This window comes from Etheostoma cragini, chromosome 14 (assembly GCF_013103735.1).
Source record: "Etheostoma cragini isolate CJK2018 chromosome 14, CSU_Ecrag_1.0, whole genome shotgun sequence".
Taxonomy (NCBI): domain Eukaryota; kingdom Metazoa; phylum Chordata; class Actinopteri; order Perciformes; family Percidae; genus Etheostoma; species Etheostoma cragini.
In genome coordinates, this window is record NC_048420.1 from 5,113,728 (window position 1) to 5,139,963 (window position 26,236).

The 26,236-nt window shown below is 40.0% G+C and overlaps 1 protein-coding gene across 1 annotated transcript in view; it reads left to right on the forward strand.

Annotated features, from left to right (window-relative positions):
- phf14 (PHD finger protein 14) overlaps positions 1 to 26,236 on the forward strand; it is a 102,839-nt gene that overhangs the window by 72,551 nt on the left and 4,052 nt on the right. Inside the window, exon 18 of the mRNA XM_034892756.1 lies at positions 5,878 to 5,995. Within this exon, the coding sequence (XP_034748647.1) occupies positions 5,878 to 5,995 (118 nt within the window). The remainder of the gene's footprint in view (positions 1 to 5,877; positions 5,996 to 26,236) is intronic.

Sequence of the window (26,236 nt, forward strand, 5' to 3'; positions counted from 1 at the left end):
TTTTGGAAAATGGCTGCAATGAAACAAAGAGTGAAAAATTTAAAGGGGTCTGAATACTTTCCGTACCCACTGTACACACACTGTGAACAGTTTGTATATGGACTACATATTCCACAGAATGTAATTCAATGATTATTTATTGTAGAAAAATCTGAAAATGTAATCACATAACTATCACCCGTAACAGGCTTATATTTACGAATCCATTGACGTCATTTTTTGTTTTCACATTGTGGGCGATTTAAAACGCTTGAAAACCAATTTTAATTAAAGCATAAAAAGAAGAAAAAGACTCCTGAATTCAAATTGGTTGCTGTCTGTGTCTTCAGAAAATAGCTACAACTGAATCCACAGAATGGATTTGAAACATCTTTTGATGGTTGAAGATGCTCATGGGCATTATGAAGGCCTTGGAAGATCATTAGGAAATTTGAATGACCAGAAATACGCGTACAGATTCTTGCCTTATAGATACAAATGTAACACAAAGTGGACAATAGAATGCAAAATGACCGTGAACAAGCTGTCGACGGCTTCATGTTGAGACTGCACGTGTTCTCAGCCCAGGTAGAGCCTGAGGCACAGTTGCCATTAACCATATTGTACATTAGATCTGATAGCATCAAACCGCCTAATTCCTTTCAGCACACACGTCCAACACAGAGCCGGCTTCATTGTCGACGACCAGTAATTGATATCCAAATATTGGCTGCCATAAATCATGCACAGACCGCTTCTTGGACAGAGTTTATAATGGGATTTGATGATATTCATCCTGAAACTACAGCATGAAAAGACCGAAGGTCCTAACAAAATGAAAGAGAATCAGTGTGGAGCAACAGTGATCCCCGCTGAGTCAATACATCCTCTTCATTTTATTGACTGAGCCAGGAGGGTGGACCAGCAGCTTCTGGAAAGCTTCAACTTCACACATCTGTTTTGACACATAAATGAAACTAGAATGTATCCAATATCCAAGCATTGGCACAAATGGAGGGGGGGGGGGGGGGGGGGGGGGGGGGGGGGGGGGGGGGGGGGGGGGGGGGGGTCAGGACTTACCCCATCAGAGTGTTGGGTCATTAAAACAGGTTTTTTATTGTAAATAATATGATATAGACTTAAATAATTGTAGTACAATACACACATAAAATAGGGCAAATGTGTTTTAAGTTTAGAAACATTCAAGGCCCCCCCTCTCCTTTGGCTGTATTAATTGTGTCCCCTGAAAAAATTGCTCTTGATAAATTTTGTTCTGTTTTGGTCGTGATACACTAACCAGACGGCTGACTGTTGGCAGAGAAGGCAGTCGGACGGACCGCCTCCCCGAGCTGGCCAAAAACAAGTCATGGTACACACCCAAGGGATGCCGACCGCAGACGGCAGCTGATTGGACAAATGTGTCACGTGGGTCTTGTTTCTCCGGAAACTCAAAGCCAGACTGTCATGGCTTGTTAAGAATACAATCTCATATTTTACTATATTTTACTCACTGAAACGTGTTTCTGAAAACATTTTTAGCGAGAAATAGGCCGTGCAGCTGCTGAATCTGTCTTCATTTCAGATCGACAAAGGTCAGTTTAACCATTTAGAGGAAATGTAAACCCATGAATCCAAGGACCCTTAAAAAAACCTGCTACCGTTTTCAGCCATATGTAGTGCCTGCAGGTATCCCCTTCAGAATGCCACACAACAGCACCTTTTTAAAACACCAAAGTCACACAAAGGTGTCTGGTCTTGTAAAGACAGCAATATACATGCTTCAGTTCCACATTGCAATACCATACACTTAAACTGATATAGATTTGTTTAGGTTTCTAAAACCCGTTTAGCTGCTGACCTCCCGTCCCGCCATCTTCTGTAAGTAACACACTGACTATGGAGAAGTAGCTCATACAAGCGCATTTCAAAAGATCTGATCTATCCCTTTAACACATCTATGATCTGACAACTACAATGTTAACATGCTGATGTTTAATAGGAAGTTTTTCCTTGCTACTGTTCACTAAATGCTTGCTCTTACTCTATCTGTAAAATGTCTTGAGATACTAACTCCTGTTATGATTTGATACTTTAAGTAAGATTGAATTGAATATTCACGGACCTGCTGGTGGCGCTAGAGGAAAATTCAGGGCATCACCAAATCTACTGGGCACCGTAGCTGTGTGTACAAGAGTTCATGGCACTTCATTCAGTAGTTGCAGATATATATTTTGGTCTGGACTAAAGATCTGAAATATACCTCATATTTTACCTAATTTCTGCCTCCTGTCCCTGGCTTTTTGAGCTGGAAACAGGCCTATTTTGCACACCACTTATAATTACTATACCATGAGCACCTATGTTCATTTGAATGTACTGAGTAATACATAAGTTGGATATAAATCTATCCTGCAGGCACAAGAACAACTCCGCTGCCCGTACAGACTGATTTATTTGACTGTCACTAACCTCCGGTAGTCCTAGTCATTTTCTGTGCAGTTTAAAGGCTGCAGTTTTACTTCAACCTTTTAACAATTACATTCTCTGTCCCAGTTTTTCTCATGTCCCTGTTCACACTCAGTATGTTTATGGTGATGAATATATGCATATACAGTATACTTAGATGAGGGAAGTCAATACTGCAATTCAATACCATGGCAAATTCCACATAGGTGTACTTATTGTGGCAAAAAAAACTATTCTGATTCTGCATTGACACACAATAAATTACATAAGATGCATTGGTGTATCTGTGATTGGAGCACTAAGAGAGCAGACTTTTCTTTTAGTTGTAGAAGAGCCTGAATGCCCTTCAACAAGCTCCCCCTGCCTGGTAAACACACAAACACACACACACACACACACACACACACACACACACACTACAATTAGAGCCAATTATGTCCTAATCAATGAAGGAGATTCACATTCGCCAATGAAAATCTGATAACGGCTTAACAGCCACGGAGGTCAACCCGAACCCGCTCTATTCGTCTCCATTATGGAGGAAAAAAGGACAGTATGAGGGGTAGAATACAGGGAGAGAAACACAACAACACAATGGCAAGTGTATCTGCAGGGTTCAGAGAGACTTTTTAAGACCTAGTAGTTCAATTGCTAATATGTGAAACTACAAACAGGCAGTGTACCAAGCCCACAATTGGATATGTTTGGATGAAATATCAATCTAATTTTTGAAAGGATTAGTCTATATCCACGTCCTTCCACTACGGTGATTGCTTCATTTGGCCCTCTATTCGGCCAGATATCCGTCACCTTTGTGTGATAACAATGTTATAATGTGAGTACCTTGTTGAATACCACCATAATGATACAATTTGCGATAAATTAACACATATTTGGAGTGTTTTCGGTTCTGCTGCTCTTAGTCCTCTGCTAAAATACAACAAATTGCTTGTTGAACTTATATACATTCTTTCAACTAACACAAAAAATCTCGGAGTGTCCTTCAATATGTTGCGGCATTTCGCAACAAGTTTATTGCGATTACAATAAAAACGATGTTGTGCAGCCCAATTTCACGCTATGCTGATAAAGACAAGCAGCTGTTCCCTCAGAAAAAGACCCACTTTAAAATACAGCACAGGTCAAGTTAAAATGATATATATATAAGACAAATTAATCCAGTCCAAAAGGGGCTTAGGAGTGTACATGCAGTGCAAATAAAAATGACACTGTGGGAATTCTCACATGTGATGGTACGTACCTTATTTATCCATATGTGTATAATTTCGTCAACTTTTGGATGGATTGCCATGAAATTTGGTTCAGACATTCACATTCCTCTCAGGATGAATTGTTATTACTTTGATTATCCTATGACTTCTCATCTAGCACCATCCTCAGTTCAATATTGGGTGCAATGACTTTAGGAATTTAGTACCATCATAGGTACAGCCACCAAAACCTGTGCTCACTGAATTATAAGCAGATGAGCAATATCTCCAGGCCAAAACTCCTGCTAAAATGATGAGTTAAACGAGATACAGTGTGTTAATCAGCGAGCTTTGGCAGTGTTGGGGGGGTCTTAAAATTTGGTTGGAGCCAAGCTAGCTGTTTCAGTCTTTATGCTAAGCTCGCATGTCCTGATTTCAGTACTGTGCTAAACACACAGACATGAGACCATAGTTCTTCTCATCTCATTTTGCATTAAAAGACTTGAAGGACAATTCCGGCGCAAGATGAACCTAGGAGTTAATAACACATGGGTACCGAGTGACCGTTCTCTGGGATATGTTTTCATGTTAATCGAAGGTTATCAGTTTTAACGCAAACCGCTATTTAGCTTATAACGCTAGCCGTCAGGGATCCCAAAAGTAAAATGAAATCACTAATACCATACCAATAACAAGGCTCAAAATAGCACCACACTTCCAGGGTAGCATAATGAGGTTCCCTACTACACACACACACACGAAGGCCATGTAACCAGTAACCTATAACATTGCTCAACCACGGCATTCATTGTTCGGCGTTACTCATCATTAAATGTAAATGTGCTGTATATTTATATGCGACTACTCAAAGCGCTTTTACATAGCACATGAACCATTCACCATTCACACACTGTGGCCAAGGCTGCCGTACAAGGTGCCACCTGCTCATCAGATAAACACTCATACACATTCACACTCCGATGGCGCAGCATCGGGCGATACTCGGGGTTCAGTGTCTTGCCCAAGGACACTATGACATGGGACTGCAGGGTCAGGGATTGAACCACCAACCTTCCAATTGTAAGGCCAAAGATGGCGCCTGCCTGTAAACCAGAACTTTTTTTTCTTCTTTTTAATAAACTTTCTATACCGTTACAAAAATCTCAATGTTTAGGTCTACATGTAGGGACCCTCATTATGCTACCATGCAAGTGTGGTGCTATTTTAAGCCGTCGACTTGGTATCCATGTGTTATTAACCCCTAGGTTAATTTTGCGCCGGAATTGTCCTTCTGAATTCTAAGCATGGTTTAAACAACTTTTTTTCACTTTATAGAAGTGAGTTCACTTCAGACAGTTCGAGACAGAAGAGGTTGCTGTTTATTTCTGCAGTGAATGTGCAGAACGTTTAATGACATAATGTTTCAGTGTGCCTGTGATTGGTCAGTCACTTCCAAACTATTATGTGAGTAACGGCGAATATTTTTAACCATTAAAACGATATATATGCATACATATGGATTTATCTGTTAGTGCTTTTAACATTTTGTGAATGAGGGATATTTTAAATCAGGGGTTGGCAACCTTTTTATTTTAAGTGCCATTTTAAAATGTTTTTGTTAATCAGTGTTCCATATCTGCATTAAGCCTGCCATCATCTACAGAGCCCTCTTGTTTTTTCCTTTGCGCCGCATTCTGTGTGTACTAGCCAATCAGAGGCAGAGAATGGCTGAAAAGTCACAAAAAACATTTGTGCTCCTTTTGATTTTTATTTTTTCGAAAACCTCTCTTAAACGTATATTGCTAGTGTGCCATTGGTTGCTGACCCCTGTATCCCCCTGAATCAACGCATTGACCCTGGTCATCTTCTTTGGGCAATTTATTTTCACGTTTGTACATGAGTCCTGCGTATTTGCCTGACCCTTGTTACTTCACCTGAGGACACAGAGTCAGTCCAGCTTTAGAAGACCTTATCTGACACTAACAGGGCCTCTATTTATCTGGCCTCTGATATGAACCATTGGGCAGTCAATGGGTGTGTAAGGTCAAGGGAGTAGCGTGATTAGAGGGGCTCTGTAATGCATTAACAAAGTCTCAGGACTGACAACTAGCTGCCCTGTCATCATCCATCATAGCCCCTGAGCTGGCTTCATCATTCTAGGAAGAAAGGGGGGCCTTGTTTATGTGAGCTGTAACATGTGCCCTTCCTGTCTGTGCCTCAGGTGTGACGAGTGCCGGCTCTGCTATCACTTCGGGTGTCTGGACCCCCCGCTGAAGAAATCCCCCAAGCAGACGGGATACGGCTGGATCTGCCAGGAGTGTGACACATCCTCCTCCAAGGTGAGTGTGTACTATGTGTGCATGTCTCGGCGGGGGGTGATCAGTTGGGGTAGGGCTTACATGCTTTGACATGTCACATCATGAGAGTATTTTGCTATGAAGCTATATTTGTAGTGTTTTTTTGTTTTTACTTGTGTATGTATTGAGTTATTGTTTATCTAAAAAAAAATGTAAATAGCGTTTTACCTTCTGCAGTGATAGCGCCCCCTTTGCTGGCGGGGTCTTTTTTATTACCCACCAACAATGTTGGTGCTGTCATTTGATTGGTGCAATATTTGTGTGGATGGGCACTAACAGTTTATTTCAAGATGGTCATCCTCATTCCTAGCCTTGTTGTAATATAAATTGCCTAAATTAGCTACTTAGCTATAGCTACAGATACAACGAGTGTGTAGCTCCTTTTATATTAGCTGAAGTAACTGATGTAGAGTCAATATTACATTTTATGTCTGTATGTATGTCTGTATGTATTTGAATGTTACTGCCAACGGTCGTGGCTTTGCAAGCCATTTTGCAACAGGAATGTACATAGTGCTGAGGTCATCCTAGGAGCTACCTGAGTTTTGACGGCCTGGTCTTTTTTTCCGTCGTTGAAACTGAACTAATGAGCTAATTCCAGTTAGCTTCTGTCTTTTTTGTAATGCAGGGCTAACAGTGCTCAGCTGAGGAGCCTGACATCAAGTCAGCAGCTTTTGAAATAGCATGAACATGATCAGTGGGAATATAAGCAAGCAAGGCTAACTAAGTCTGACTGGAAGCTACACATTTCACAGCACAATGGGTTCTAATAATCACTAACATTAAATATAGTGTTAGTCAAACAGTAACAATTGAGCGGATTGATGGGGATACAATTTAAAGGAAGGATACTTTGATTTTCAATTCATACAAAATGTCACTGTGGGACCAGAATTTATGTTTAAAAAATTACGTAATAAATGTTTAATAAATAAGTTTTGCAACACAGCACTTGTTAAGGTACCCTGTTGATCACCTTTGGTACCTTGAAGCAATGTTTTGATGATTGGTCCTTGTGTTGTTTGTATCTTATGGTTGTATTGTATAATATGCAGTATTGTACTATGAAAAAACCCTGATGTGTAGACAAATACAGAAGTAATCCCGTTCAATCATCACGTATGACCCACTAGAAGTGTGTGGTGGTGTCTGTATCTGCAGAGACCCTACCCAGTGCCTGGATTGGTCTTTTCTTCTGATTTTGATGCATGCGGGACGTTTAAGGGCCTTAGCAAAAGTGTTTGGGTCCCATGTGTGTGTGTAACCCCCAGCCAATAATAGTGTTCTCATTCCTCAACTGTTGCTTTGCGCCTCTCATGCTTTGTGGCACATACATCCAGTGGTCTGTGTGTGTTTACTTGCATCTAGAACATAACCACCATGAAACAATTGTTTCATTTCTCTGATTCACTGCTTTGTTCAGTGGCTGTCTCTCTCTCTTTTTCTCTCTCTTTCTTTCACTCTCTGGCTCAAGCCAGGGAGGAGGAGCCAACTTTACCCAATTAAAAATTGCAGTCAGTCGAATCGGATTTGGCTGTTTATTACAAATATTTGACTATTTGCTCTTTGTTTTTTAGCTGTAAAGTCTGAAGAGAGAAGAAGATAACCTGACCGGGCAAAGACCAGGGGCCTCATTTATTAAAGATTGCGCGGATTTCATTCCAGAAGTACTGCCAAAACATGAAAAATACCTATGCACAAAAATATTTGCATGTCTAAAACCGGGCGTATGCCAGGTCATGCACACCTTTCTTTCATACACCACAATCAACGTGAAATTGAGCACACGACCCACTGACCCTCCTCCCATAAATTAATATGGAAATGACTATAAATGCGCCCCCAACATAATTCTTTGTCCAATCAATACGGCTTATCCCACAGCAGACGAAAAAAAAAAAAATCTAGAGATGTTGGAGGTGCTGATTCCCGAGGTGGATTCGAGAAAAAAACGTTCTGTTTGGAGGTTTGTCATCTCGAATAAGCAATAAAAGAAAATGCCAAGGGTGGCAAATGGTGGCCGGGCAGTGAATGCACCGAACCATGGCAGAAATAAAAATAAAAGTCTAATGTCGAAGTGGAAATTGAGCCAATAGTGGCAGCGCCACAGCAGTTACAGAACAACATGCATCTCAGTGACAGTCCAAATTACGTACAATAAACAGTTTGAACTTACTGATGCAATGCCATTTATTTTCTAAGTGTTAGTAGACTCAGTGAAACTGAGTCCAGCGCAAGGGAGATCTGACTCAGAAGAGGAGAGGTTAGTGAGGCCAGCGTCTCCCCGGCAGGTGACATGGATACGTTGAGCCACTTATGGATGAAATGATGAAATATTGAATAGGACTACGGTAACAGAGATGTGTTCAGGATTAAGACCGCCCAGTGTTTGGTGGACCGGGTACACCTTACAAATCATCCACGGGATCAATTACACATCCAGTGAGTTTGCCCAACAGACACAGGGTTTGTTCCTGGGGAGATGGATCCATGCGTCCCGCCTCCTGTACGCCATGGATGTCTAGGCCTTCGCAACTACAGACTCACAGACACTATTGCATATATTGGTTTCGGTGACTTGCCTCCTACATATTATACATTTTTCTTGCACATGTACACTGAATGATGGTTTCATGCTTTTGCTGCCCACAGTGACAGTTGGTGGCAGTAAAAACATAAATAAATAACTGTAGCAATGGGGCAGCAAAAGGAAGTGAAAAAGATTTTGGGTTTTTAGTGCAGGTTAAAGACATGTGGGAAATAGATGCAACACATTTATTAGACCTCAAAGATCTGTTTGTTCACAGAAAAAGTCCACGGGATATCTTTAAGTTCCGATAATGAAAATTTGTCATTGTAAGAATACGTAGACAACGATCTATCTATCTGACTCCTGCTTCCAACTTTATTGTTTGAATATTTCTGTGAAGTGTGATAATGAAGAAGTGAAATAAAGTACGGTAGCGGTCCTTGTCAAAAATAGACCCTTTAGAGCGGAATTTTTTTTTTCGTTTAAAATAATGGATAATAGTAGTCTGTCCTGCTTGGCCACATCTCCGTGTGTGGAAAATGGACACTGCGTGATGCTGGCGAGGAAAAGTTAGCTGCATCAAAGCTCAATCACAGGAACATTCAATTATCAAGAAAACCAAAAGGCTTAAAGCTCTCTTCAAATGTCAAGGGGTTCCCATGATAAAGGGCCCTATCTTGCACTCGGCGCAACACAGTGTAGAGCCTAACTCAAGTGTCTTTACTAGTTTAAGACTGACGCAGTTGTAAGTTTCCCATCCATTGCCCACGTCGTTTAAATAGCAAATGCACTTGCACCCATCTTTGTGCCCATGTGCATGCTGGTCTTACAGGGTGGTGTGTTCGGTGCATTCTGGGCATATTGCTATCTTTAGGCAGCGGGAGGAGATCACGCCATTGACCAAAAAAAACCTGGTCTAAAGTTAATAACACGATTATCAATCAATCTAGTAAAATGTTCACTGTAAAATTTAAATCCTCATGTCGCAAGAAACCCTACACTGTATTTTCCCCTTTTAGTCATTGATTCACAAGGAGACTTTATTCACATATTATACTTTTATGGCATAGACCTTTAGTAGTAAAGACAAATAGTAAGTATTAAGCCGGCCTCTGTGGCTTTCTCTCACTCAGCTCTCTGTTTCATTTCCCTCGTTCTGCCACCTTTTGGACTTGTTTCTCCTTCCCTCTAGAGTATCTTGTCCTTGTGAAGTTGCTCCCATCATCCTCCCTCTCCATCCTACTTGTTAACATCAAATGGGAGAACCTCTTAGCTTTGGCTCCCTCTGCCTCCAGAGAAGTTTGACATTTCACTGGTGACAGGAGAATAATCTTTGCAGTGTTGACGTGACAAATTAGTGTGAACGTTTTTCTCTCCATTCCTTTAGTAAGCAAAGATCATTTATGTTCAATAATTGTAAGCCTGTTCAAAGCATTGGTTTTTACACCAATCTGTTTGTACAAAAACAACAATTTTAATTTTCCCAAAAAACACTATAAGTAAAATATTATAAACAGTATAAATAAATAAAAATAATACATGTATATGTATATATCACAAAAAACAAATTGGCAATCTGTTTATGTTTAACTGTCAAAGTAGCTTATATGTATATGTAAGGGGTTAATGGTTTCCGATTTGGAAGTTGTTATTATTATATTATTATTTTTTATATTTGATCTGAGCCGTTTGTCCGGCACATTGTACAGGCATGTTTTAGCAACAAATGGATAAAAGAAGTCATCATGTGCACGCCATTTCTAATGTTGCAGGGTCTACATTTTGAGAGGCAGTTAAGAATATGACATTTTTGAGAAAGCATGGTGTACAGACCTTTTAAGGCGCAAGGTGCTCAGAGTGTCTCAGTAATAGCATGTGTGGGGAGATAATTGACTCCACTAAGGGAATCTAAAAAGCACTCTGAGATGAGAGCTGTATTTAAGGAAAGTTTTATTATCTGCTTTTAAATGCCAAGTCATGCACCGTTTTTGCCTGTGGAGGGAGAATGTTTCTTAAATGCCAGCATTAAGTGCAGAATATTACCTGATCGTTGTGACTAAGATTCAGCTGCTGGCAGAGATAGCGGACGGTCAACCACTCTGCCTGACAGTCAGCTACAAAGAATGGTGCAGGAAGTGATTTGTCTGAGCTGCGCGCAGCCACTGCTCTTATCTGAGAGGGAGATGTAGACATCTGAAGGAAGAGGTATGCAGTAAGCGGCACGGAGTATCTTACAGTATGTATGTACTTGTTTGAAATTCCGCATGTTTGTGAACTGAAATGAAAATTCCAGAGGAATGCCAGGATAAAAGTATAACATGAACCGCATACTTCTCTATTTGTACTGGTAGAGTTTTAAACATTATCCCTCTGAGGTCTAGGGGCATCTTCTAGAATTCTCCTTTTAAGGTTTTTTTGCATATAGCAAATTGCATTAGCAGAATATTGGAAATATACTGAAGAAATGTTCTTAAATGTTATTGGAAGGTTAGGCTAGAACTATTGGGTTTTTGGTGTAGATAGCGCCACCATTATGGGTATTTATATATCAATTTTATTGTTGGATTATGATCTAATGATCACCAAATGCTGGCCCCAAGAAAGCTTGTTGAAAGCTGTATGAAATGTCCTGACCTATCTCCACAAAAAATCACCAACCAAGCCGGCAATATTGAAAATATTTTACAAAGGCGATAATCAATCGGAACTCATTCATTCTGACATCATGTTCATGTTAGCTTGTTCCAGAGTCACACATCCAAGCTTTTCGCTACTTTTGTGGCAATATTTCAATAGTTCATTATTTTTCATGGATGGAGCTCAGTAGGTTGCTAGATTGGTTGATGCATCAATCAGCACAAATCCATGTCTATTTGAATCATTGGATACATCAGAGGTTTGGGCGGTGCAACTGGCCCATCCTGGCTGTCTCCCAGACACATAATAGGAAAGACATATCCAGTTGTTGGCCTTCCTTGGAAGAATAGGAGGTTATAAAAAATTGTAAATGTTGTTTGCGATGTTCAGGTCATTTGTATCTTGGGTTTGTGACCAAACCAAGTACTTAGTATTCCTACTAAATTCGATGCCAAAGATAACAAACCCTAAGACATAACTGCTATGGTTTCTGTCTGCTTTTCTCTTCTGTCTGTGAGGCCCTGATTGATAACAAAATATCTTTTTTGATCATGATTTGTCCCTGTGAATTGCTTGAATTGTTGAGATGTTTGTGGAGCAGTAGTAAATACAGAGGAGCTGCTGGTTTACAGTGGTGCAGGAAAATGTAGCAGCCATTGCAGACATGTTTCTGTTGTGCAAAGGGGCAATAAAAGGTTTTATTAGACAGGCTTGAGTTCATTATAGACGCTGTGTTTCCCTTCAGCCTGCTCAGCTCTGATAAACCTCGCTCTGACCAAGGCCACATCCCTCCCACTGTCGCCCCAGGCCCTTACTGAATTGATTTCAATAGTAAAGTGACACTGTTGCTGTAATATACGGATAGCCTTTGATTCAAGCCTGTTACCGTGCCAAGGGGTGCTTGTTTAAGGCTTTATTTACACCCTTGCAGCGCTGCCCAACATGCTGGGCTCCACGGTAAATCAGACCAGAAGATTTGGATAAAAGGTTTGAAATGCCAAAAGCTCTTAAAGTTGCTTAGGCAGTGTTTAAAGTACTTAACTGTGAACTTGTGTGGGATGCACTACTTTAGCTGCACTCAGACTTGTTTTCATCAAAAGGATTGCAACTGGTGAAATTACTGTCCGTAAAACTTTCATTTTCTCCACTTCCTCCATGGCCGTAGGTCAACTCCTACTCAGCAAACATTATTTGAATTTTTTGATGACTTCAGAGAATCTAGCTCTGTATATGTAACAGTTATTTGTTTAACGTCAAGTATTTGTAATTTCTGATGGTTTGTAGCAGCTAATGTTCTTTTTGATGTCATTCCCAATTCCGAGGAAGATTACCTTTACATGCTGTGCCATCAATCAGAAGCTTCATCGCTTGACCTGCGAAAGACTGTAATTAAGTTAGCCTAATTGACTTAATGAAGTGTCACACTTGGCTGCCTTTACTATATGGAGTAAATTGAAAGAAAAATAGGCATCATTAGTCATCAGATGGTATGGTATTTAGAGTGAGGCAGAGTGAATGCATATCTACCAACTCCTCACCCAGTGGGTGTCTATCTAAGTGGCAAAGTATAACCTTTAGCTTGTTTTTATTTTCTCAATGAGGCATTTTTCATTAGCAGTCTGATTGGTTTAGTCTGTATCATTGGTGCATTTATGGAACGAAGATAAATCCTTGGGTGTGATGTGAATTTGTTACTCTCTACATTCTCTTATCAGTAGTCCAGTTGAATCTAAATGCCTTAAGGTCTGCACGATCAATAAACCCAACAGTCGAGGCTTTTACTTAAGCGTATGAAGTGCTTAAAGCATGATAACCTCATCAATGATTGCTGTCTTTTAGACATGGCCAAAGTTTAACCACAGTTTAATGTGATTTAAAGGCAAGCTGGGCAAGCTAAACTAGCCTGCAGGGAGCACGGGACATGGTCAAGGGTGGCCAGGCGGGACGCCGAAGACGAAGAGAAAATCAATGGCTAGGAGTCACCTCAATCACTTTAACTAGGCGCTACAGATGCCTATGCCCCTCTCAGGGGCCAATTTGTGGAGTAAACAGGAGTGTGTGATTGTTGCTGGGGTCCCTAGAGGCCCTAGCAGTTCATTTATCTGGACCTGGCTCATTCTAATAACCCTATAAGCCTAGAGCGTACATGACGCCACTTTTCGGACCACCTCAGTATTTTATGACCATAAACAGTGTAGCATATTCTTTCTTTTTTTCAGTCCTTGGCTCCTGCTGCGTGGGCATGCTATATCCTCTAGTAAATATACAAAATAAACTATAGTTTCCCATTCCTTTTACTGAACCCACAACATTTGAGTATAGGAGTACTTTGGATATATTTTTGGCCTTTACTTGTGTAAAGGGCTTACATAAAATGGACCAATGAGCATAGGACTAGCAGTAATAGACAGTGGACTAGGAAGATAATATGACTTGTTGCTGCTTTTTAAATAGATTCATTTTAGTGAGGCCACTTTAATTTTCCTTACAATCTTTGGCCGAGGACAGACATGCAGAGAGCACATTACCCAAACGACAAACGTTTCATCTCGTTCTCCAGTTAGCCTTCTCACGGAATGGACTTTAATTATCTACAGCTAACATAATCTACTGCTTGCAATGTTTGTCATATTAATCGTCAAAAGTGATGGTCAGCGGCTAAATCGGCTAAAAGTGTTGGCTGAGAGTTATGAACTCTTTGAACTAATGGTTAGAAGAGCTTTGGGGAAAAAAACATCAGCAGTACAAATTCCCCCCCAAAAAAACATAAAGGAACCTCTATTTACAAATACATTGCATATTAATATAGAAAATGTTTAGAATATGTTAGAATGTGCTGGTTTGGTCGTAGAAACGTGTTGAGCCACACTCAGTGTGTAGACAGACATTTAACTGAATACTTGTGTGTAGGATCAGAGCTATAAATCACACTACTGGGGATTATTTGAGAGCTTTTTTCACAACAAAGGCTTTATAGACTATAACCTTCTGAAGTCTTCATTCCTCTGCTGACAGCTTGACATTTCTCACCTAGGGTTGGGTATCAGTGCTTTACACCAAATAACCCAGTACTCAGTAGGATCCAAACTTCTCCAGTCAAACAATTTATGCATTCAGTCCTTTTTGTCCAAAGATTGAGAAGAACATTACTATTTGTGGTTTTGCCCACAGCCAATCACCACAAGCATTTTTCGATTTAAAGTGGCGTGTAATTGGGCCAATATCGCAGCAGGTACAGCCCATACACTGGTGGTGTGGTGAAGTCTAGTGTGGTGTCTTTGACGGAGTTGGCAGTTCAGCGTGCAGAGATGACACCAAAATGTCCAAAGTATAGCTGTTCTACTTGCCTGTCTCACCACTGTCTGCTCCAGGTCTTCTTTGGAAGAAGTCCTTTTAAGTATGTGAATGCAGATGCCTTGATCAAGGAAAAGCTTGTTTGTGTGCTAACATTTTTGAGGTAACTAACGGTAATTTCATTTAACAACCCCAGAGCAGCCAAGGGCCCTATGACAGCCGACAAAACAACAAAGTCTCCCTCAAATGTCATGCAAGCTCATTTTGAGAAGTCTCTTGTTGAATAGCACCAGGCTGAAGGGGGAGTTACAAATGACTAACTGTTAAAGGAATAGTTGACTTTCCCCGTTCTTTTCCTAACCACAACCGTCCCGTTGCTGCACAGGGGTTACGCATGAGGCGTTCAGTCCGTCAACGGGCGTGTAACGTTTCATTTCCCCCTTGTTGCGTCCGCCAGAGTGTGTCCCGGTGGTGACCACCACGAAATAAACAAAAAAATCGTATTACTGTTGATGAATCAATAAATCAAAATAACGTGACCATTTCACAAACTGCCGTGAGACTGGGTTGCAAGATTCTGACAGACAAGCTTTTTGGACAAAAAGTTCATTTTTGCTTTAAAAGTAACGTAGATGGGCACCCAGATAGCAGAGTTGGTAGAGCAGGTGCCCATATTTAGAGGTTTACTCCTCGACGCAGCCGGCCCAGGTTCGAATCCAGCCTGTGGCCCTTTGCTGCATGTCACTCCCCCTCTCTCTCCCCTCTCATATCTTCAATAGACCTGTCAATTAAAGGCCTAAAATGCCCCAAAAAATAATCTTTAAAAGTAACATAGATAACAGGTACCTACATCAATCTTGCACATAGCAAATTACTGCAATGTAATTATAATCAATATATGTTATGTTCCAATCATGGTTTAGTTGCATTTTGTGGGAAAAAAAACAAAATCTTAATTTAGCCCCAAGCTTGAAGGAATTTTGATTTTATGTTTTTGCTAAATTGTCCAGCCTCGAAACTAATGCAGAAACCAAGACTGAAATATTACTACCGGCAAACTCTTTCATTGTCGCCACTGATGTGTTTCAAACCATAGCGGTTATATAGTAGGCTCGAGTGTTTTTACATACCAATAAATGAATGTTAGTATAAAATTACAGTTCTTTTTCCACATCTATTAATGTTTCACAAGTACGAACAAGAGCGCTGTTTGAGAAAGTCCCGATGAAAGGATCTAATGTTTCATAATGATCTTTATAGTTGTCGTAAACCGGTGGTGGTACGCCACATATGGCTAGGGAAACACTGGTTTGTCTCTATAATGTTGTGCCAGGCCTTGTCGTTTTGAGTACTTGTACTTGGGTAATCAAATTTTCTGTTAAAAACTGATTGTGCCATGTGAAAGTCTCGTTCTTTTTCTTATTTTAAGAGACGTGTTTGGCATTTTTCTCTTTCAGATGTATTCCCAGTCTACTTCAGAAATATAGCAGAGATACACAGCCACTTTTCTCACAGTGCCCGAACGCTCAGACCTATTTATGATTCTCTGCTTCATTGCTTAACAATTTAAGTGCTTCAAATTGGAAACAAAGCGAAAGCAGCCCTTCTTTTCCCAACTGTACATCCCCTTCCAGGGGGCATCAGTAGTCATCTGACGAGGCAATAAAAAGAAAACCGGCTTGTGAATTTTACCTCTGACTAAATTAGGCGTTGCCTGGTAACTTCGCCTCGATATCAGTTATGCCTCACAAAAATGGAAATACGTTTTTTGGAGAGGAGGGGTAAGGGACATTATAGAATGCCCTTTGTAATAAAGGAAATGGAAATTGCATTTATGCGCAGTCATGAAATGTAATTGTGCTCTCTGGTGACTGGTTTGCGGGAGCTGAGGAGCATGGGTGCAGGCGAAGCGCTGGGGGCAGAGGTGGTTAAATGTAGCGCGTAACGCACTGCCTGAACAGGCTAATGAAGCCGCTGTTTATGACCCACTGCAATTGTGTCATCTCTTGAATGGCAACAAGATGCCTGTGCACACACAGAGGCACTCAAACTGACACTAGCTGTTGCGGCGCACACACACACACACACTGCTGAATGTGCTTCTATCTAACAAATGTTGTCTTTATTAAATGGCTTTAATACTTTATGTAAGTGCTGGGAAAAGGCCGCATACCTACAGTACAAAAGTATTAATCTCTAGTTACAATGTCATTACAATGTCAATGAAATGTGATATCAGAGCAATATAAAAACATATATAATACAAATGATACAACGACACTATAATTTATTTGTGTATATGTGTAATCCCTGTAGTGATATGCAGGCTTTACACTTTGCTGCTGCACCATTACAGCTGATTTAACTGGTTGGTAGATTTAGGTACAGAACACCAATAAATAAATAAATAAGACAGTCTATAGATAAATAAGACAGTATGATATATGTAGACTACAGAAGCTTATCCTGAAGGAAATGTGTATAATTTTTCATGTTACTGTGCATGATTTGTAGAGGAATTTATAATCATAGGAAAATGTATTGAAAAATTACATTAGGTTACATATATTCATTTAGGTAGCAGAATTTTTAGAAGAGCATCAAGTGACTTAAAAAAAATCATGTATTCAGGTATATCTCGAAATATATGCAAATGATAAAACAGATAGTGGAATTGGCAAAACTCTGTACATGCTATCAGAAGGGACATTTAAAAATCAAAAATAACAGTGAAAAAAATAAAGTCTGATAAAACTCTAGTAACTTTGCCATAATAATAAGATTCATTTTAGAATGACTTGCTTGATTTATACATTTTTAGTATTAATCCGTTTTATTTGCTTAATGTTTGAAATTTTGGATTTACATATTCCCAAAAATATATTTTGCCTTGGAGTTTTCTTCACGATAACTGAGCACACTGGAGAATACCATAGGATGTAGTTGAAAGCCCTGAAACACTATTGTTTTACTGTTTCTAAGGCCAAGAATGAGCTTTTACGCTCTGCCCTGTTATTGTTAGATCAGATGTCATTGCTTGAGCGTTTATCAGTCTTTGGTGTAGGGGTTATTGTATTGCAAATGCCTTCTTCAATTAAGTACATCTTAACCTCTTGCAAATTGACATTCAAGACATTGAACTAGGGTTAAACTCAAATTGTGCAACATGATGGAGTTTAAAATCACACCTGATTTGATTATTTTAAACTGGTGTGACATGACAGGAAAGGTAATTTACATGAAAGCTCGACTGTTGTGCTTTCCCCTCCTATAATGTGTGTAGCGGTGCAAAAAACACGTGCATAGCTGTGCAGTTATCTGTGCAGCTGATCACTTATCTAACTGTGAGGAAGCCTATATACGTCGAGCCTCTTCTGCATACGGAAGTTGTGCAGTGAAAGACACACTCATAAATAAATACAGTGAAAGCAGAAAACCCAATATAAAAAGCAGTCACACTAATTAACTGCTAATTCTTTTGAGGACTGCATGAGCTTGATAAATAAAGGCAAAGCTTATTACAATACATGCTGTGTTGTAAATTGCATTTGTGTGCGTGCATACATGTGTCTGCACAATTAATCACAATTTATCTAAATCGCAATATGGACTAGTGCAATTTCCAAATCGCAGGTTGGTACAAAATTTGTCAAAGGCAAAATATGTGTTGAATCCTTCTGAATTGTGTTGTGCTGAGACGGAGACGTCCCAGCCTACAGAACCTATCCTACAGACTAAAGAAAATATGTTTGCTTGGTACATATCCTTGGAAAAATCACACTATAATTATTTAGAATTTTGGAAAATGAGAACAATGTACAAAAATGATACAGAAATGATCATTCCATCCGATATCGTGAAACATGTTGCTATTGCAATATCAGTCAAAACAATTGCAATTAGATATAAGGGTGTGAAGCTGGTTAGTGTCAGAGCCACACTGTTTGTCTCCTTGTTACCTTGGGCTGAGTCTGAGCTGTCCTCCTGTCTCTCCATTACATCACGCTCTGCTCCTGCCCTTTAAAACGCCACCTTCACTCAAATGAAAAATGTGGCATTTCATTATCATATAGGTATAATATGTTAGTGCCAAAGGGCCCTCCCAGCCTGCGGAAATCCTGCAGTGAAAACAAACACACCCTCTTCTGCTCTCCCTCGTTTTTCCCCAGAGGGAATTGATGGAGATATCCCGCAATGCCAGAGCCCATCGGGGGGGCAAAACACAGCTCTGTGCCTCAACCTCTGTAGTCCACAGTGAGTGAACAGGAGGAGGCAGAACATTTCTGCTTCACGTCCATTTTAAAGTAAAAATGTGCTACAAATTTAAATACAAGAATAACAGCACATCTTCAAAACACAGACACAGATAATATTAGGTTCAGAGTTATAATTATGGCTTCATGTAAATATCTAAAAACAGGATGTTGGATACTCACCCACCATTGATGTGAAGGATGGGATGTTGGATTGATTACATATTCAACCCATACATATTCAAAAGGCGCCTTCACATCAGAAGGAAGATGCCTCGAAAATCATTCAACACCTAATTGCTCACAGTTTCTTTTTTTATACTCTATCAGTATTATCCATATTTTCCATCCAAAAGCAAATGAGTCATGAAAGACTGTTTCAGTTAGTGAAAGCTGCTCCAACCAATGTGTGGATCCATCAAGTAAGTAAAAAGAGAGTGTCAAAAAAAGAATGTTTAAATACACAAAAAAACAAAAACAAAACGGTGATACAGTAGATGGTTCATTCATCATTGCACATGGATTTAACATATTTCACTGTAGGCCCTCTCAACATTATCTTTGCAGTAATATGATAGAACACATCTATGGGCAATATGGTGGCTGTGGCTAGAACTGTGGCCTCACAACAAGAAGGTTCCGGGTTTCTGTGTGGAGTTTGTATGTTCTCCTCATGTTTGCGTGGGTTTCCTCCAGGTGCGTCGGTTTCCCCCCCCACCATCAGAAACCATGTACTAGGTTCTCCAGTCAGAGCCCTTGATCAAGACACTGGCTCAGGTCTGGAGTTGGCTGTAAACGGCTGCCCATTGATCCCTTGAGGGATGGAGTTAAATGCAGAGAAGGGATTTTGCATGCTTGTGTATGTGACAATAAAGTACCTTTATAAATGCAAACAAAAGACATATATACATATTTTTCAGAAGAAATCCTGACTTATATTTCCTTTATATCTAGTTTCTTTTTGAAAAAAGCTGCAAAACATTATCCAGTGTAAAGCTGCACTACTTAATATTTTTTATTGTAACAATGAATGAAATCACTATGTGTAAAGAGGCACTTAAACCAGCTACCAACTATGCAATTACCTAGCATAACAGTTTTTCATCTTTTATTGTGAACAACTTATTTAGTTTTTTAGCATGCAAAATCTACTGTATCCAGTTGTGTATCCATCTTGGCTTCCACCCTAAGCAAGCAGCTATTTTTGGCTACAAATCTCTAATAGTGTGTTTTAGAGGTCGTAATCTCTGGGCACGTCATGATTTGATTCCTATTCAGAGGCCAACAATTCAATTCTAAACCGAAAACAAAATATACACATACTGTATATAATCCGAGTTGCAGTATTTGTCTCACAGAAGTTTCAGAATGAAATTGTTTGTCTACAAAAGTTTTTATTGTGTAGTTGTTCCATACTTAAGCTTTAAACATGCTTGTGAACGTCACCTTCTTTCACAGTGATCTTCCATATCAGGCTAAGTCATGTTTAAAGGGGGAGAACGGGCTTCTTAGAACATGAAAAATAAGGTGATCACATGTAATGTGATAAAGTAGATTAACAGCCTAGACCATGTGTGTAGTTGTGTCCATTATCCCATCCTCTTTCAGTCACTCTTCTGATCTGTACATGTCTGGAGACAATGTGTTGATAAAAATCAATACATATCTATATATATATATATATATATATATATATATATATATATATATATATATATATATATATATATATATATATATATGTGTGTGTATGTATGTATGTATGTATATATATATATATATATATATGTGTGTGTATGTATGTATGTATGTATGTATATATATACGTATACACACACATAGCCCTAGAATTGTTCTAGAGTGAATTGCAATGCATTTAAGAATATATTATTTTTCCCCACCCCTAATGTGTGTTCACACCAACTGTGTTTTGGTCAAATTGCGTCACTTGATTACAAACAAATTCAATGCAAATTGAAGCAAATTTGCAACAGTCATCCACAACATATGAATTTTGCTTCATGTTTGTATCCGCCTTAGTTAATAAATGTTAACTCGAGCAATCTAAGTTGCGAGACTAATTCGGCACAAATCAAAATTATGCGCCTGGTGTGAAGACAACATAACAAACCCACTGTACACTACTAATTATGGCATATATATTAAAGTAGAGCTTACCAGCGCTATGACACATGCAATGACCGCCTTAGACAGTATCTCTAACAGAAGTTACACATCACTTAGGACACTCCCCAGGTGACATTTCAAATATGACTAACAGCTAGTCTACTCTCTCTGACACTTTAAATTGCACAGTGCACAGGCAATTTCTGTAGACTCACTCCATAAGCCTCACTATAAGGGCAGACAAATGAGGAGTGGGCCCTAACGGAAAGCAATCTAGTATCACTTCCAGCACAGCATTTCCCTGAGATTCAAAGAAACATGAAAACAGATGAAGATTGGGCCAGGTCTCTTCCCGCTGCTGCCCTCCTACTCAAACCGAAGGAGGAGGGGTTCTCTGTAGGCAGACAGACAGCAGGATAATACCAGCAACTGTGAAGCTGTGGAGTGCTGACACCCGTCTGATTCCCTCAGGCAGAGACAGGTGTGATAGGTGGCTGAATGGTTGGAGTAGGGAGGATAAAGAACACATGAGAAATCCTGTGAAGGCCCTGAGAGGCCAGGAGGAGTGGTGTCACAATGCTCCCAGGGACACACACTAAATCAGTGAAGGAGGTATAGGAGGCACTGCTATGGCTTTATGAGATGGTTAGCATGCGCTGGCCCCTCCTCCCCTCTTGTTTCCCATTTAAGAGCTGACTGGCCCTCTGATAATGGATGGCGCCACAGGTAATTGGAAAATTGGCAGGCTTGTCAGGGAGATTTGGTGGATGGCACGAGGGTATACGATGGCGGAGTTCATGAAGTGTCACCCCACAGCTAGATTTATATCAGCCCTATGGACCGGCACCAGAAAGTATCCAGAGTTCAGGAAAAAGTAGCACATTTTTCTCTGGGGGAGACTGCATATCAAGACTGCTCCAGAGGCAGGGACAAAGTTCCTGTTAGTAAAGAGATAATATATGAGCCTTCCTTTGCATTAACCCTAACCTTAATTTACTGTTTCTACATGCTGCGGCAAATGGCTCCGCACGTTCTACACTCTGATTTATTTACACTAAGATCCAGGAAAGTCAGCTCATATTCATCTTATGTGACACTTTCAATTTGAATCTGCATTATTAAACGGTGGTTTACATTATAGGCTCCCACATGTATTTTTTACTAAAGTGAGATATTGGCTGCTATCATTATTTCACTAGTAGATTGTGGGGGCTGCAACCCCCCTGTTGGTTAGAGTGAATATTTTTACTATTTTAAGTATACAAATATTGTAAAGTTGAAGGATAAACATATACCTTTAATCTGTATTGTTTGTTGTTACATGCAATTTCACGCAGCACACCATAGTAACATTTGACTTCTTCATTTAAACCATCCTGAGCGTTAGGAGCAGTAGGAGCTGGAAAGCACCAGGCACCCAGGAAGTGTGCCGGGTTTTGAAGCAAATTGAACAAATCAGAGGAATTGCAACTCCTGGCCGATCTTGTGATAATAATATTAATAATATATATTCATTCAAACCTTTATTTAACCAGGATTAAAATACTCCTTGAGATTAAAAATCTCTTTTACAAGCGTGTCCTGGCAGGTCGCAGCAGTGCGGTTTCAAATAGACACAGAGCCATTTACAGGACAATACAGTACATAAACACACTTTCACTCATGTTCAACCAACAATGTCATCATAAAATATATGAAAATATTCTTTATTAATCCCAATCCCAATTACAATGTTTTCACTGTGTTGTTTTTACACACAGGCCTTAATTACACACACACATGCTCAGCATTTCCACATGCACTAGATGGAGAGATGTCAGAGTGTGGGGGGGGGGCACTTAGAGCAATTGAGGGTTTGGTGCGCAAGAGCACCTTGGCCTTTCCAGGAGGTGAACTGGCGCCTCTCCAGCTACCAATCCACATACTGTGGGCCAATTGGGGACTTGAACAGGCGACCCTCCGGTTCCCGACCCAACTCCCCTACTGACCGAGATACTGCCACCCCAACTGATGCCACTGATGCCCTCTGGCCTAAAAGGACTTCTTCCCATAGACATGGTGACAGAAACGTCTGTAAATCAGTGGATTCCTTTTTTCCCAACTCGTTTTACTATCCGAATGTAATCCATTTGATTTGAACACATTAGGAAAGTCTAGAAGAGCCACTTTATTAAATCATTGAATAGTCCAGAACACAGGAGCTTCTTCTTGTATTTTCTTTCTTGTTTCTACCCCCAGACACACCTGACCAGTAATAGGAGTGACTGTTCTTGTGTGGTTTGCTATGACGCATGTTTTGGTACGCTTGGATTTCACCAGGTCTGAAACAAAACCAAACCAAGAGGAAATAACTTGATTTGGACCAAAGAAAACAAACTACAGGTGTGATAACCTGCGTTAGTAGCACGCTAAACCGGAAGCAGTTGCAATGGTGGCAGCACATTGGCCATAATCCGGGTCACTTTTGGCTCCATGATGGCTTTATGCGCCAATGAGCAACTCTTACAGGAATTAACTGGGCTCTAACTTGAACGCCGTACCCGCATCTTATTATATATCAATGGCAGCAACTTGGCCTTCAGTGTCTCACTCTCAAGGACACTTCAACAGGCACACAGGAAGAGCGAAGGATCACACCTTTTACGAGTAATCCCTTTTTTTCGACTGGCATCATGAGGTCAAAAGTTACTTTTGGACAGCCAATGTTAGCATGCTAGCCTGCATAAACTAAGGTGGTGAAAATAATCAACAATGCACCTGCTAAACATCATGTTAGCTTTGTCATGGTTAGAGATGAGAAGTAACAAAGTACAATACTTTTTTACTTTACCAAGTAGATTTTTCTTATTTTATTTACTATTTTTTATGGCGACTTTTTACTTTTACTACTTACATTTTAACACAAATATCGGTACTCCTTACATTTAAAAAAAAAAACTGGCTTGTTACTTCAGTTTTGTACAAGAGGTTGTCATGTCGGAAAATAGCGCAGACACGCGTCTCACGCCCAGAGCAGCCGCATCCACAACATGGAGAAAAAAGTGAGAGAAAAGAAAAAGAGACTAGCTGTCCGGAGGATAATCAGTTTAGATTGTGTGTGTGTGCGTCTTTGAGAACTGTAAGTAGTATAACTTATGTTGTCAGTTCATTTAAGCCTGTTGCAGTTCTGGCACATTTAAAGTAAGTTAGCCAGTGGTTTTGTGGTTTGTGTTCTTCATCTGTTAGCTAGGTCGCACGCTGCATCAAAGGAGAGAAGTTGTCTCCGTCCGTGTTTTAACAGACACACCTGTGGCCAGGTTGGAAACCAGAATTAGCTTTAACTACAGTCCTGATCTAGTCCTCACTAACTTTATATTCCGTTCACTGGAGTTACCGTTATTATTGTTTGCGTGATAAATACCGTTCAATCAATTAAATCCAATTGGATAGGACTATACTATACGTTGCACTTGACGCAGCACTACTATGACTCGACAGATTTGGCATTCTGCATTCATGATGCGGCAAATCATTGAGGCTTGATGGCGCTAACCTTAGCACGTAGTAGTATGGACGGTGACATGTTTGATAATGAAGAAGACAGAGATCCCAGAGATTCAGACAAGCAGCAAGACATTCCCAATCATCCTCGCCTTATCTGAGAGAGATATTTGAGACAGTGCGCATCAAGCATGACTCCTGGCCAATGTGCGGCGGAACTCTAAATGTATCTTAAATATTGTCTGTTTAGTCATTCATATTTTAATCTTTATTTTCTTTCCAGAAGCCATTTTTGAGCACATACATGCATGTAGATTCCTTTAAATGTTAAGGGGAAGATTAAAAAAGAGAAACTGGATTTGTGAATTCTCACAGAATCACAACTGAATTCATATCTGGCTACTCAGTCAGAATCTTGTTAACCTGGAGTCCCAGTCTCTGTCACAATCATTATAATCAGACAGTATATGATATGATGGAGGCCTATTGGCAGAAAGCCATTTAAAATGTAGCCAGTGGCAAATAAAGAGCTTTTTTCTTGTCCACTGAAGTTCCTAGTTCAGAGCTCGCACTCTAAAAAAAATGGTTGTCATTCGCAAGACTGCTTTTACTTTTATTCTTTAAGTACATTTCCAAGCCTGTACTGTACTTTTACTTGAGTAAAGAAATTAAATCAGTACTTAACTCAAGTATCTGTACTTCTACTTACGTATTGGAAATTAGTACTTTTGCCATCCCTGGTCATGGTGAGCATGTTAGCATGCTTTTGTTAACATGTAGCTCAAGTACAGCCTCACAGAGCAATGGAGCTATTGTTATAAAGTTGCAAAGATAATTTTCCAGATATAACTACAGCTTGGAGAATCTTGAGACCAAATGCTTGGGAAAGTCTTTGTTTTTTTCAAGTATGAATAGCTATTGCATGTCCTTTTCTTTTCGCCCCAGGGTCTAATGTTAAATTAGTCCGCCAGTAAAATTCCCTGAACAATCTATTGTTAAAAGATGTATTTTGTTTTTTAATTAGCGAGCACACAGCCGGGACGCGCTGCAGTGTTAAAAACTGCCTCGTCTTTGATTGGACTTGGGGGACAGCATTATGGTAGGGGGGTTTTCGAAGATTTTTTGCTGGCATGGACCAGATTTTGTCAGTCTATTCGTAAAAGTTTACAATATTTAAGAAATATTCTCAATACATTTGTGTGAGTACACACAAAGAGTCCATATGGGGGTGAAGGCAATCTTGATTGACAGAGAATTAGAACGGAACAACTGGCTGGAGGAATGGCGGATTCATGAGGCCTTGTGGGCTGCAGGTCCTAACCTGGCAATCCCACATTCTGGTGTGTAGATGTGTTTATTAACCTCTGGAGAGGGGGGGATAATTGTATCTGTCAGAGTCGTTTAATCACAGCTGCAGCTCTCACCACTGTCACTTTCACTTTGTCTGTTTTACTAAATCAGCTGGCTCCTCGGCTGGCCCACCATGACTTCTGCTCTCTCTGTGTCATTTTCTTTTTGTTGGCTGTAAAACTGGCGTTAACATTTGGGAGCCGTTTCATAATTTATTTTCTATTCTTCGTGTAACTGCATCCAGGACATACTATAGAACAGAATGATGATGAAAACACTGGGTTTGACATCACGGTGACACAGTTTAAAGGTGCAGTATGTAAGGCTTATAAAACTAACTTTTGCTGAAACTGACCCTTTGTTCCAGTAGAACTACATGTGTTACTGAACTACAATTGTGTGCTTGTGCTGGCTTTCCTGGGTGAAAGTCCTGTGTCGATTCTTGACATCTGTCCAGTAAAATAAAAGCCTAAAATGCCCCCAAAAATAACCCCCCCCCCTCCCCAAAAAAAAGCGAGCGGCTTCCCCGACACGTGGCAATAACAGGACAGT